We start from the raw sequence: 13,644 nt of genomic DNA on the forward strand, positions 1-13,644 counted from the left end.
CAGTCACACCTCGTAGCATGGAAGGCCATGGCTTCCTGCTCTGGGAAACTCTCTACCTCACCTCAACAATCCCCCCCACCCCCACCCCACCTCCCACTCCCGCAGCATCCTGGCAACCTTGGGAGGCGCTACCAACTCTTCCTCAAGGCTGGGCTCCCACTTCTCCGGAGGCTCCTGTCTTAGCTGGAGCACGCTCTCCCCTAAACCTGGCCCCACAATCTAATCAAGTCCACACTCACACTGAGGGCCACTTGCTTGGTGATTTATACCCTCTAAACCAGCCCCCGGCCTGTCCTCTCAGTGAGTGGAAGACTTCCCTGCAGATTTTATGATTCCGGAACTATCTGGAAATTGTTCTTCAATTACCACAGGCTGCTCTGAAAGAGAGGCTGTGTTGCCCTGACATTGCTGTCACAGCGGTAAGGGCCCTTGGGGTGGGAGGGGAGTCCTTTGGGAGCTGACTCCAGGCAGCAGCACTCAGACCAGTGTTAAGCTGGGAGGTGCGGCCCAGGGCTAGGGATAGGGCATGGTGCAGAGGTGGATGGGCACACCACTGTCTCCTGAGAGAGTCCCAGAGGGACAAACACTAAGACCACCTGCTTTGGCCACAAAAATATTTAGGTTCAAGTCCTGGCTGTGCTACTCCCTGGATGTTCCTTGGACAGGTTTCTTCCTCCTCCTCTGAGACTCAGTTTCCCATTCTCTAACAGGAGTGAGTGTAAGGGGGAGTCTGGGGCCTTTCTGTCAGCCGAGAGTCTCATTGCCTCTCCGTGACAGAAGTGTGGCAACATGCTTGACGTGCAGGGATCCTGTGGGGTTGTACTGGGAGGAAATAACATCAACCCTTCCTGCCTTGGACCCCACACCCATGGAAAGCCAGCCAAGGAGAGCCAGGAATCCCCAGAAGAAAGAAGAGAGGCGTGAAATGGGACTTACGGCGGCTTTTAGGGTCGTTTAGAGTTCTCTGATCTGTCAAGGGAAATAAAGGGAAAGACCATAATGACCCAGGTGACAGAGAAAGGGTGGCAGAGGAGGTGACGGGGGCGTGGTATGGATGAGATGGAGGGCAGAGGCTCTCTGGCTGCTCTGCTCAGAATGAGCACAGTAGCCAAAGGCTGGGCCAGGGCAGAGGGGCCTGTCACCCTTCTCCAGAGCACTCACTCAGCACGCACAGCCCATCGGTGCAGTTCTTGGAGTCAAGTAGCGTCCCGCTGCAGTCGCGGCCTCCGTTCTGGGGCGGCGGTGCCATGCACTCGCGGCTGCGCCAGTGCGCACACTCTGTGCTGCAGGCGGACCACTTGCTCCACTCAGTCCACGCTCCATCCACTGTAGGAGTACAGCATGGGCACGGACACGCAGTTAGGCAAGCAAGGGGAGACACAGAAACAACACACACACACACACACACACACACACACACACACACACACACACCAATCAGTAAATCCACAGAGCGTCGGGCTGGGGACAGTTAGATGCACTTGGTAGACGAGGGTAAAGATACTCAAGGTTACTGGCACAAAACCTGGGCGAGAAAACAGTCACACGGGGTCACACACACACACACAACCAGAGCACAGGCACAGAGTGGCAAACGAACCCAGAACCAGGACAAGACAGTCAGAAAGGAGGCTGCTGACAGTATGTGTATCTGTGGCTAATGGGCATCTCAACAGATACATGCAGGGAGCTCTCTGGGACCCCAGCAGCCCCTGAAGCCAGGCTCAGCCCTGTCCAGCTGCAGCTCAATGCCTCTGATCCCAGCTCCCAAGCAGCCTGGGACTGAACCAGAAACTAGAGACCATAGAGTACACTGGACCTGGGCTCTGTACCGTCCCAACTCTATACCTATCCCATGGGCAGAAGAGCCAGGATGGGCTTGTGGCTCCTACCTGGGCACACGGTGGTGCAAGCCGTCTTCTGGAAAGCCTGTCCCTCGCAGAAGGCACCTCCATTGAGTGGGGCTGGGTTGGTGCAGGTCCTAGTACGTTTCTGCCAACCTCGGCCGCAGCGGTTAGAGCAGGGTGACCATTCTGCCCAGCTGGACCAACCTCCGTTCACTACAGGGATGGGCCATCACATGACTAACATGGATTTGGTTTCCTCCAGGTCATTTCCAGCCCATCACCCACCTTTACTAACCCAGCCACGCTGGGTGGAGCCATTCACCCTTGGGGCTGGGCACTGAGATGCCACTGTTGGCACCTGAGAGGGTCTAGGAAGTCACTATCTCATCCTGACCTGTTGTACAGTGGTGCAGTAAAGTTGTTAGAGGAGTAACACCTAACTGGAGTCACACGGTGTGTGGTGGGTACTTGGCAGAGGGTAACAGTTAATGAGGGTCACCCAGTGTATGATGGGTACTGGTAAAGGGTGACACCTAACCAGGGTCACACAGTGTGTGATGGGTACTTGGTAGAGGGTAACAGTTAACTAGGGTCACCCACTTTGTGATGGGTTACCTGGGATTTGGCCTGGGACTAAATCTCAGGAGAGGACTCCCTACTAAATTTTAGACACCTCCACTGTGGTTTTCTCCTGTCCTTAGATCCAGAGAAACAGCAGAAAGCAGCAACAGGCCTGGACAGCATCCTTGGCTGTCTGGCTGTGACCCTGCCTTGGGACTAACTCAGGAGAATTGGGCTTTTTATAGAGAGGGCCAAAGGGTCCTGAGAAATAGCGTGCTCCCATCAGGGGACCCAGAGTCCTGACTTGGCCACCTATCTATCTGTACTCTCCATACAGTTTAGGGGGCCCACTGGCAGTTTAGGGGGAAGTGGCAGTGGGGGTGGGGTGGGGGTAGGGGATGGATTGCTTCAGGCCTCCACCTGAGAGCTCCCACCAGAGGGCACCCCAGGTCAGGATTGCAGCACATGCCAGCAAACACCCATCCGCACCATAGACGATGACTGTGGCCGTCGTGCTCCGGCGCTTGGCCACAATATTCTTGGCCACACAGGTGTAGTTGGCTGTGTCTGAGAGGCGCGCCTGGCGGATGATGAGGTTGTGGTCAATGGTGAGCAGGAAGTTAGTGTCCTGAGCGGGATCGATGACATCTTCATTCTTGAGCCATTCCACCTGTGGAGGGGTGGCAGTGAGGACTCATCGTCTGCCAATTGACACCAAGAATGGGTCTCCCGCAGAAGGAAGGGGGCGTCCAAACATAACTAGAACAGCGGGTCCCGCCTGTGTCGTTGCCTATGCCTAGGTTCACGCCTGGCACAACAGGTACCGGCAGGGCTGCAGCTTTACCAACTGTAAGCTGGATCTTGAACAGCGCCCACCCCATGAGGCTGGGGTGAATGTGACCTGCTGGGCTCAGAGAGGTACCAAGCAAGCATAGGCTGCTAGTGTCTGCCCCTCCCGAAGTTCCTATAAGCAGCAGGACCCTGGGTTTGGTCCTCAGTTCTGCTACCCACCAGCATTCATAACCTAGGTGGTCACCCCATCCCTCTCTCTAAACAGTGACCTTGCCCACACTGCAGGGCTGCTGAGGAGATCAAGGCCCAACAGGTGGCAACCACCACTCTGGACCCCACCCATTGCCTAGGAGGGCACAAGCAGGAAAGGCCAGGCGCCCAAGTTTGGGGGCCTCGACGGCCAAGACGTGAATGAGAGGCCTGGCCTTTGGTAGAAGGCTACATGTCTCCCATGAATGCCTGGACACAGGGTGTGAAAGGGGAAAGAAAGGAAGGTGGTGGAGTGGGTAGCGCCTAGACACACCCACCGAAAGCCAGTGGTGTCCACAAGTGTGGTTTCTGGGGTTATGTCAAATAGGGGTGTCAGAGACCAAGACCTTTCCTTGTGAGGCTGTTCCTACGGAGGGCTGGGTGGGCTGTGGGGTGAATGGGGTTCAGAAGCACAGGCAGAACCACAGGACATCTGGAGCTGCTGGTCTATACCCTACCTCGCTGGCCATGCCCACCTCCTCACCTCAGCCACAGGCACTCCCTCTGGTGGGCGGCACTGCAGAAGGACCTCATGATCCAAGGGTACCTCCTTCGCCAGAGGCTCCTGGTCAAAGTTCTTGCGCAAGTCTGAAGAGAGTTCAAGAATAATATCAAGTGTTGAGGGCAGCGTGAAATGCCCACTGTGGCCACTAGGGGGCAGGGCACACCTAAGGAACTGTTTACAGGATCCCTTTACCTGTGGAATAGGGTTCCCCTCCCTGACTCTGGACCTTGCCTGGAATCTTCCAGCTCCCTTTTCCAGGTTGCTGGAAACCCCGGAGCCTGAGGAGGCCTGGCCTCTGGGTCTAGGAGCCCGTGTAGCCTAGCATACCGTGGAGGGTATTTCTCTTCCTGACCTCAATGGGGAGGTGGGGGGAGGGATAATCGGGGAGGCATACAGGCAATGCGGATGTAGGCTCGGCGACTCTTGGTGGTTCCCGAAGAGCTCCAGGCCACGCACTGACACCAGTAGTCCTCGAGCCCAAAGAGTTCCTCCACCTGCTGCCGCGACACCTCTATCTGCACCTCTCGTATTCGCAAGCCTGAAAGGAGAGGACACGTCCACGGTGGCGCCGGAAGAAACCTCTTCCCTCTACCCGAGCCTGTGGCTCGCCTGCAGAATCCCACTGGCTTCCATCTGGATCTATCTATGGCCATTTCCCGGGGCAACGTAAAAACCAAAGCAGAGGGAAGGACACAGGGCCCAGAGAGGTTGTATGACTGCTCCACAGTCACACAGCCAGAGTGATAACGCCCCGGAGGGTCTCTTCTGTTTTTAAGAGGGTCTCACTCACTGTGTAGCCCGGGGGTTTAACAGGCCAGTATCACACTGACAGTTCAATCGGGCTTGCTTTGCTTTGCTTCTAATTCTTTTATTTATTTATTTTAGATGAGAGTGGAATTTCAAGTCTTGAACCTGCCATCCTCCTGTCTCAGCCTCCAGAGTAGCTGAAACCACAACCATACACCACAAGACTGCAGCCCCAAACCAAAATGATCGTTGACAGAATACTGCAGAAACTGCAGGTTTTGGAGCATCTTGAATGTTGTGTTTCTAATTTTGTTTCCTTTTCTTTTCTTTTTTTTTCAGTTAGGGGGCACTATCTGATTCAGAATCTGAGCGAATTCAAAGTCTAAAAAAATTCTGAAATCTGAAACACTCCTGATCCCACGTGTCTTGACAAGGGCCACTCAACACGTGTGAATCTTTTCCTTTATATCAAGAACAACTTCCGGCAAGGAAACATACCATGGATATAACTGGAAACAGTACAGAAAGTATGGAAAGATGGAGAGACACTGCCAGTGTTGTCTTGTCTGGTACACAACTGCAAGACTGGCCAACTGTGAGGGAGGAGGGGACCCTGAGGCCCAGGGGGCATCATGGCTCACTCTGTGGCATCTCTGAGGAGCCCAGTTGGGGCTGGCCTCACCTGTGGCCTCATCCAGGCTCTCCTGCGTGACGTGGCCTTTCTGGCTAACCCACTCGCCATTACACTTGAAGTAGATCTGTGTGGCAGGGAAGGCTCGGCAGTGCAATTCCACTGGCTTGTTCTTTACGATGTAGGCATCCTCTGGTTCCAGCAGGAAGTGAGGCAGCTGCTCCGCGGGTGCTGATGGGAAGGAGTCTGGGAGTGCCTGGCCACCAGAGTCAATGCCTGTGGAGGGAGAGTACCATGAAGTCCGGGCTGGGCACCTCATCCTGGGGACCTGCACCACCATTCATGCAACGTCTCCAGAGCCTGCAGTTTTCCGGCCTGGCCAGCCCTGGGAGGTTAGTGATCCAGAGACAAGGACACCGCCATTAGATCTGCCCATATCTCCAACTCTGGCTCTGATTGGCTTCAGTCACCTCCCACGCCGAAGCCTCAATGTACCACAGTTTGGCGCTAAAGCATAAACCAGGCCAGTTCTGCCTCAAAGCCACCATCGCCCTCTGCGGCCCCACTGGGGACACAGAGACATCCAGGACCTTCGGGGTGTGTTGTGGGGGACATGGTAATGCCAAGCCCAGGGCTCTAAGCACTCCACAGGCTCTTCTCTGGCTCATACCCGCAGCAGAACACAGGGGAACCCTTAGAGCACACAGCTAGGCTAAGCCGGCGGCCACCTCCTCCCCCATGTGGCCTGGTGGAAAAGCCTGTGTCTCTGGAAAGAACAGCACCTTGGGAGGTGAGACAAACAGGAAGGGAGGAGAGCAGGCCAGGCCTGTGATTGGCCACAATTCACTTAGGAAAATTGGCTTTACATCACAAATTCAGAACAATCAGGCAGCAGCTTGGGACAAGCAGTGGGGGGCTTGTGCTCTGTGTTCACTACTGGGAAAATGGAATCAAATACAGGGCGCCGTGTGTGTGTGTGTGTGTGTGTGTGTGTGTGTGTGTGTGTGTGTCCTCCCACCAGCAAAGTGCTTGTAGAGGCAGAGGGGTCCCGGGAGGCCTATATAGGGATCATGCACTTGTCCTTCAGGTCAAAATGTTGCGTGTGGCCCTAAGGAACCCCCCTGTAGGCAGAGGGGCAGGGGATACACAGTCCTTCCGTAAGACCAGAATAAACAAAACATGTCTGTTTTTTCTCTCTATGCACCAGGAGACTCTCCTAAGGCACGCGAGCACACACACACACACACACACACACACACACACACACACACACACCCTCCCCAAACCTAGTGGTTAAGGAGAAGCCAGCCAATGGGATGCAAAGCCATTGCTTCCAGCCCTTTCTATATGGACCAGAGAGTGTGTCTTATGGGTATCCTGCTCTTGTTGCTAAGGAAGACTGGAGGGAAGTTCCAGCCTCCTGATAGGCTGCTTTGAAGATCACACAGTGGTTTGGAGTGGGCCTGGCACATTGCCCCATTTTAGTCTTAGCAAATGCCCACCTAGGCAGTGAGTCATTGAGTACTTGGGAACAGCTGAGTTAATCAAATTCTTGCAACAACCCTCTAAGGTGTGTTCTGTTGTCTTCATTCATTTGATTGCTTGTTTGTTTTTCAATACAGGGTTTCTCTGAGTAGCCCTGGTTGTCCTGGACTCACTCTATAGACCTGGCTGGCCTTGAACTCACAGAGATCCACTTGACTCTGCCTCCTGAGTGCTGGAATTAAAGGTGTGCGCTACCACTGCCCAGCCTGCTGTCCTCATTTTATAGAAGAGAAATTGAGGCTCAGAGAGGCTGGCTGACAAGTTGCTCAAGATCATATGGTTGAGCTAAGGTTTGAACCCAAGAAACAAAAAATCTGGCTATGCCCACCACCAACATGGTGCGGCATGTGTGGTAACCACTACCAGGTCCTCTGGCAACAGCCAAGGATGAAGTACTGGGGGTTCCTGGGGGCTACTCTGCCTGGCCCTGCTTAGAGGAGAGTTCCTAGCCCCCAGATACAACTCAAGACCACCGTCAACACAGCCACCTGTACTTTCTAGCCGTTAGTCGCTTTATCAGTTTTAATGGTATCACAAGGCCACCAAGAATTTATTATTGTTGTTGTTGTTATTGTTATTGTTATGATGTAGTCAGAGCCGAGGAACTCAGTATGAAAGCTGTTGAGTCATCACTCACAGAACACCTGGTTCAGTCACACGGCCACGTGCACCACTGCTCTCCTCACAACAGCAAGGAAACTGAATCAGCATAAATGCCTATCAATGAAAGAAAATGAAAATGTGGTAGATACACACAGTGGAAGTTTATTCATCCACAAAAATAAAATTCTGCAGCGAAGGGGGGGCAGACCTGAAAATTGTCACCATAAGTATGGTAACTCAGAGTTATTTCATGTTATTTTTCATAGGTAGATCTATGGATCCTAGTTTCTAACATACACACACACACACACACACACACACACACACACACACACACACACACACACACACACCCACCCCTTGGCTGCTTTGACAGACCAACAATGACTCACAGGTGCCACCTGCTGGCCATTCCAGTCATGACACTGACCTTGAAGATCACAAGACCAGCTTCCTGGTCTCTGGGGATCCCAACCAGCACGCTAATCATGGTGAGGTCACACAGCCACCTCACCTCACCTCAGCCCCCAGATTCTCAAACTCTTTTGTCTCCTGTCTCTAAGGCCAGGTTTGAGTCAACCCACACTGCTGTCCTCATAGGGAGGAGTTCACTGTTCTCTTGGCCAGGGACACAGGTGGATATGGGGACCAGTAAGCTGTGCAGGCACTGTATGTGGGAGATCCGAGTCGCCTTAGCAGCCTCAGTGACTGTTCTGGAGGACAGAGGATGTACCACACTTCCAATGGACTTCAGTGTTCACGTCAGGAGACATGATGGACACGGGCAGTGGGAATGGCGAGATTGTTCAGTCCACAGGCTTCTCCCCAGCCATGAAGACACCGAGGTGTCAGGATCTAAGGCACTAGGGTAGGCAGGAGGCAGAGCAAATCTGATCGTCCTGCCCCAGCCTCCTGAGTGCTTCAATTATAGGCACATGTCACCTCACCCCATTCTAGTCCTTTTTTAAAAAAAGATTTATTCATTTATTATATGTAAGTACACTGTAGCTGTCTTCAGACACACCAGAAGAGGGCATCGGATCTCTTTACAGATGGTTGTGAGCCACCATGTGGTTGCTGGGAATTAAACTCAGGACCTCTGGAAGAGCAGTCAGTGCTCTTAACCGCTGAGCCATCTCTCTAGCCCCATTCTAGGCCTTTTATGAAGAAGGAGTAGCTTTGCTTTCCCTGAGGTGACCTTTGACTCCAGGCTCAGGCTGGGCAGAAGTGGGCAGGTTGTCTAGAACCTTCTCTGACCTGGTTCAAATCCTCAATCCGAATTAGATCTGAGAAGGTGGTTTGCCCTTTGTCTGCTAACTTCAGGGGGTCTCCATGAGGGTTGTCACCCAAGGAACCAGATGAAAATGTGCCCCGAGAGCAGTGGTCCTGCAGTCTGGGCAGCAGGTGGGGGATGGCCTCCAGCCATGGGCAAGGATCTGGAGATCTGTACTTCGGGTCCTCGGCCATGGTCACCTGAACCCTTTGAAGAAAGTTGTCTGGACCCCTGCATGTTACCAGCTCAGAAATGAGAGGCACTAACAACATCACACAACAAACTAACTCGACCAGATCAGAGTTCTGCTTCAGGCTGGCTGGCACAGGACAGGGAGGCGAGGAGGGGGTAAGGGACGTGTGCACAGAGCTGTCCCATGCTGGGCACATTTATCATCAATCCTCACAGTGGCTCCTCAGCCCCTGGACACTAGCTAATTCTCCCAGCCCTGACTCCCACTGCATGGAGAATCTCTCCCATTCACTGTGGGCCGCTGTGCTCGGTTGGAAGCGGGCAGAGCTGGAGGAGACGAGCCAACTTATTATTATGTTTTAAAAACACAAACCCCACAGGGTGGACCCCTCCTTGGACGCAAAACACTGCCTCCATCTGGCCCCGGCTCCTGTGGGGTTCAGGCTGCGGTCCCCCTCAGAGGCTGTTACAATGCCCGTTACTCATGACAAATGGGGGCTGGCCAGCTTGGAGGATACCAAGTTGTTCCTAACAAAGAAGGCCTCTCTTACCCAGCCCTGTTCCCACACCCTCCACAGACCCATCCATGCCCATGATGTCATTTCCTGTGATGGCCACAGGAAGCAGTCTTGCCAAGAGGGCTGGGACTTGCAACCTCAGGAGGGTCTCCCTCTGAGGCTCAGACATTCCCACTTACAAGAGTGGGGATGGACACACGGTCCTTGGGGAAGCTATACTGCTGCCCTCCCTCCGGATCATTCCCCTGAACCCTGGGTTCTCTGGCATGGACACCTCCATAGTTAACTTCAGTGCCAGGTTTGGTGGGGTCAGAGCCCTGAGGAATGGTCTTCTGCTTCCTCCTCTCCTAGGTAAGAGGACGAAGGTCTTTTATCCCCCCTCTTCCAGAAAATGACCTTCAATCTCACTCGCGGCATTTAAAAGCCTGTATGGTACCACACACACCAGCCAAACAACATGTTCCATTTTACAGGGCTAGAAACTGAGGCTCAACAGCTAAAGGATACACCCAAGACCATCCAATCGCATTGATGATCCTCTGGACCACTGAGAATAGCTGTATCTGTCGTCTTGGTGAGAATCAGGCCTTGGCCTCAAGCCTAGCATGTGGGCCCCTTCCCCTTCATCTGACCCTCCCATGTTCCAGACCTGTTTGTGGGCACCTCAGCCAAACAATGAGCTAAGCTTATACCCACAGGATCACACACTCCAAACCAGAAATCACCCATTACCATCTCCCTACACATCAAAACCATATCCTGGCAGGGACAGAGGCTCCATTCCTGCGGCCCGCTACGATAATGCTGCCATCTCTCTTCAGGGGATGCCAGCCTTCCACCCTTTTTTTTTTTTTTTTTTTTGGGTGACTTGCAATTTCAAATTCCACCAAACACTCAGCTGCTTCTGTGGACAAGGTGGGAAGTGTGTCCCTGGTACATGGACGGGGTGGGAGTGTGTCCCTGGTACATGGACGGGGTGGGAGTGTGTCCCTGGTACATGGACGGGGTGGGAGTGTGTCCCTGGTACATGGACGGGGTGGGAGTGTGTCCCTGGTACATGGACAAGGTGGGAAGTGTGTCCCTGGTTCTGTGGACGGGGTGGGAGTGTGTCCCTGGTTCTGTGGACGGGGTGGGAGTGTGTCCCTGGTACATGGACGGGGTGGGAGTGTGTCCCTGGTACATGGACGGGGTGGGAAGTGTGTCCCTGGTTCTGTGGACGGGGTGGGAGTGTGTCCCTGGTACATGGACGGGGTGGGAGTGTGTCCCTGGTACATGGACGGGGTGGGAGTGTGTCCCTGGTTCTGTGGACGGGGTGGGAGTGTGTCCCTGGTACATGGACGGGGTGGGAGTGTGTCCCTGGTACATGGACGGGGTGGGAGTGTGTCCCTGGTATATGGACGGGGTGGGAGTGTGTTCCTAGTACTCTCTTCTTTCACCCCACAGCCAGATGCTGTGGATAACCATTTGATGCTTCAGACCACATGGCAACCCCACTCCTTCCTGTAGCCCCGCAGCCTGCAGGCCCTTCCCCATTGGACTGGAGACTTTTTCTTTTGCCCCCCTGGTCTCACCCTGGGGCCATCTTGAGAGTCCTCTGTAGTCCCTGCAACAGCTTCCCTAACCCCACTTTAGAAACGCACATTTCAGGGTTGGGGATTTCGCTCAGTGGCAGAGCGCTTGCCTAGCAAGCACAAGGCCCTGGGTTCGGTCCCCAGCTCCGAAAAAAAAAGAAAAAAGAAAAAAAAACTAAGGTGACAAATAATAGAGGAATGTTCTACACCATCCTCCAAACTCTATATACATGTACAAATAAATGTTTAAAAAAAAGAAACGCACATTTCCTGCTCTGAGCCATCTGGGCAGCTCCAGCCCCTGGGACAACCCTCCCTGACCTCTCTCTTTAGACTGTGTCCCTTCCCCAGGTTCCCAGCTCTTCCGGAACCATCTCAGCTCCAATGCTGTGAGCGCAGGGCATTCCTGAGACAAGCATCCCACACCAGCCCCTCACCTTCACTGTGTCCTTGGCGTACAGACCCTAGGTCACTACAGAGCAAACTCCATGGTGGCCCAGGGCCCTGTCTGTAGAGGTGGGCCCACTAGGTAGGCTTTTCTCTGTCTCTGCTGCCCAGCTTCCTTGGAATCAGGGTAGCAGTTGGGGTACAGGAGAGCCTGGGCCACAGAAACCGACTGGAAAGCCGGATCCTCAGAGCTCAACTGATAACTGTCCCCCGAAACAGAACCAGAGAGGGTATGTTTGGGCCTTCGATCACACAGCACATGATCAGTAGAACCACTGGGCACTAGACCCCCAGGGGCATCACAGGGACTTTATTTTAAAACTCTTTCCTTTGAGCTGGGGGCAAAGTTCAGCAGTTCAGCACTTAACCAGCATGCATAGGCCCTGGGTTCAATCCCTGACACATATAAGTAAATTTACTTAAAAAATTAATTAATTAAATAAATAAATTAAATAAATAAATAAATAAAAAAGCTTTGGTCCGTTCTGATTGTAAAGATAATCATACTGTTGACATTAAATGACATTAAGAATGGTTTGGGAAAAAAAAATATAAAAGTAAAACCCAACCCGTTCCACCATGCCCCTTGATGGCTTAATTTTTTTTTTTTTTCGTTTTGTTGTTCGTTTGTTTGATTGGTTGGTTTTGGGTTTTTTTTTTTTTTTGGTGTTTTTAAATTTTTTGTTTTTGTTTTTCAAGACAGAACTCTGTATAAGAGGTTAGCTTTGAACTCAGAGAGATCTGCCTGCCTCTACCTCCATAGTGCTGGGATTAAAGGTGTGCACGGACACACACAGCCTAAATATTTTGTTACTTGAGAATTTCACACAGGAGCATAGGCATGACCTCCTCCTCCTCCCCCCCTCCCCCTCCTCCCTCTCCTCCTCCTCCCCCTCCTCCCAGTCCTCCTCCCCTCCCCCTCTTCCCTCTCCTCCCCCCTCCCCCTCCCCCCCCCCATCTCCATGCAGCGGGCATCAACCACTGACACCTCACAAGCATAGGAATTTCTCATCTCTAGCTTCTACCATCCCATGCCCTTCTTGGTCTGGAAGCCACTGGTGCTGTCTGACACCCCAGTGGGCTGTCCTCAGAGTGTCCACTTCTCACAGGGCCTTGATTTTCCCATCTGGGACATGGGATCATTTTAATTTGCTCTGCCAATTTCAAGATGCTGGGCTTCTTAAATTCAGAAAACCCTTTCTTCAGCTGGGCTGCCCTGTCAGCCACCGACTCCTCTTCCTTTAGAAGAGAAAGAGGTGGCCTTCAAAGGGGGTGCTGGGGTGCGGGCTTATAGCATTTCTTTTTTTTTTTTTTTTTTTTTTTTTGAGACATGGGTGTTGTTCTGTAGCCCAGGCTTGCTTTGACTGGCAGCAATCCTCCTGCCTCCTGAGTGTGGGATCTCAAGCATGCAATTACGCCCGGCTTGGGCTTGACGGACAGCCTCGGGTTTCCAGGGTCCCAGGGTAGACTTCCAGCCTCTGTGTGTGTAGCCTGCTCTCTGATGACACAGAGCTGTAAAAGGCTGATGCAAGCTGGAAGAAGGGAATGAAACAGACTCCGTGGGGCAGATGGAGCTGTTGCCAGCCCCGGGGGACATAGGTCCCTGTTTCGCCTGCCTGTTTGCGACTGCTGATGTAATCACCAGGCCTCCTTGGCTCAGGGCTGGGCCTGCTCACCTGGTTTTCCAAGTGAGCTGCAGGTGGCAGGTGAGAGGGCAGGAGGGCAGGGGGGATGACACAAGCGTCCACGGAACTGCAGGAGATGCACTCCAGGTCACAGGACCCACTGTCACTTCAGGGGAGCTGGCCCCATCTCTGATGTGTCCGTGGCGTAAACCGGAGACACAACAGGCTCTTGGTTAGTTCCCACCTGTGGAGTTCTTGTGTGGAATAAAGAAGGAAACTTGGATCTACGGAAGAAAAACACTTGAACGGTCCCGGATCAGCTACTAGCCCACTGGGCGACTCTGGGCCAGCTGCTTTAACCTCCTGAGACCTCAGTTTGTTTATCTGTAGAGTGGGTGTGGTAACATGTACCCACCCACCGCTGAGGCAATTGGGGGCCAGAGAGTGAAAGCACTTGGGCACTTGGGGACAGCAGTACTGGGTGGGTGGAGGAGCGGAGGATCAAGTGCTGGGATCTCAGGAAGCTAGAGCCACAGGC

The 13,644-nt window shown here is 53.1% G+C and overlaps 1 protein-coding gene across 4 annotated transcripts in view; it reads right to left on the reverse strand.

Moving 5' to 3' along the window:
- Unc5b (unc-5 netrin receptor B) overlaps positions 1 to 13,644 on the reverse strand; it is a 66,632-nt gene that overhangs the window by 13,907 nt on the left and 39,081 nt on the right. For 2 of the 4 annotated variants that reach the window (NM_022207.2, XM_063279489.1), the window contains exons 2-8: positions 5,384 to 5,608; positions 4,349 to 4,492; positions 3,934 to 4,037; positions 2,898 to 3,078; positions 1,893 to 2,060; positions 1,162 to 1,326; positions 937 to 969 (exon numbers count right to left, since the gene is read on the reverse strand). In NM_022207.2, the coding sequence (NP_071543.2) occupies positions 937 to 969; positions 1,162 to 1,326; positions 1,893 to 2,060; positions 2,898 to 3,078; positions 3,934 to 4,037; positions 4,349 to 4,492; positions 5,384 to 5,608 (1,020 nt within the window). The remainder of the gene's footprint in view (positions 1 to 936; positions 970 to 1,161; positions 1,327 to 1,892; positions 2,061 to 2,897; positions 3,079 to 3,933; positions 4,038 to 4,348; positions 4,493 to 5,383; positions 5,609 to 13,644) is intronic. The other 2 variants (XM_006256423.5, XM_063279490.1) reach the window with 1 other exon arrangement.

The sequence above is a fragment of the Rattus norvegicus genome, chromosome 20 (genome assembly GCF_036323735.1).
Source record: "Rattus norvegicus strain BN/NHsdMcwi chromosome 20, GRCr8, whole genome shotgun sequence".
Lineage (NCBI taxonomy): Eukaryota > Metazoa > Chordata > Mammalia > Rodentia > Muridae > Rattus > Rattus norvegicus.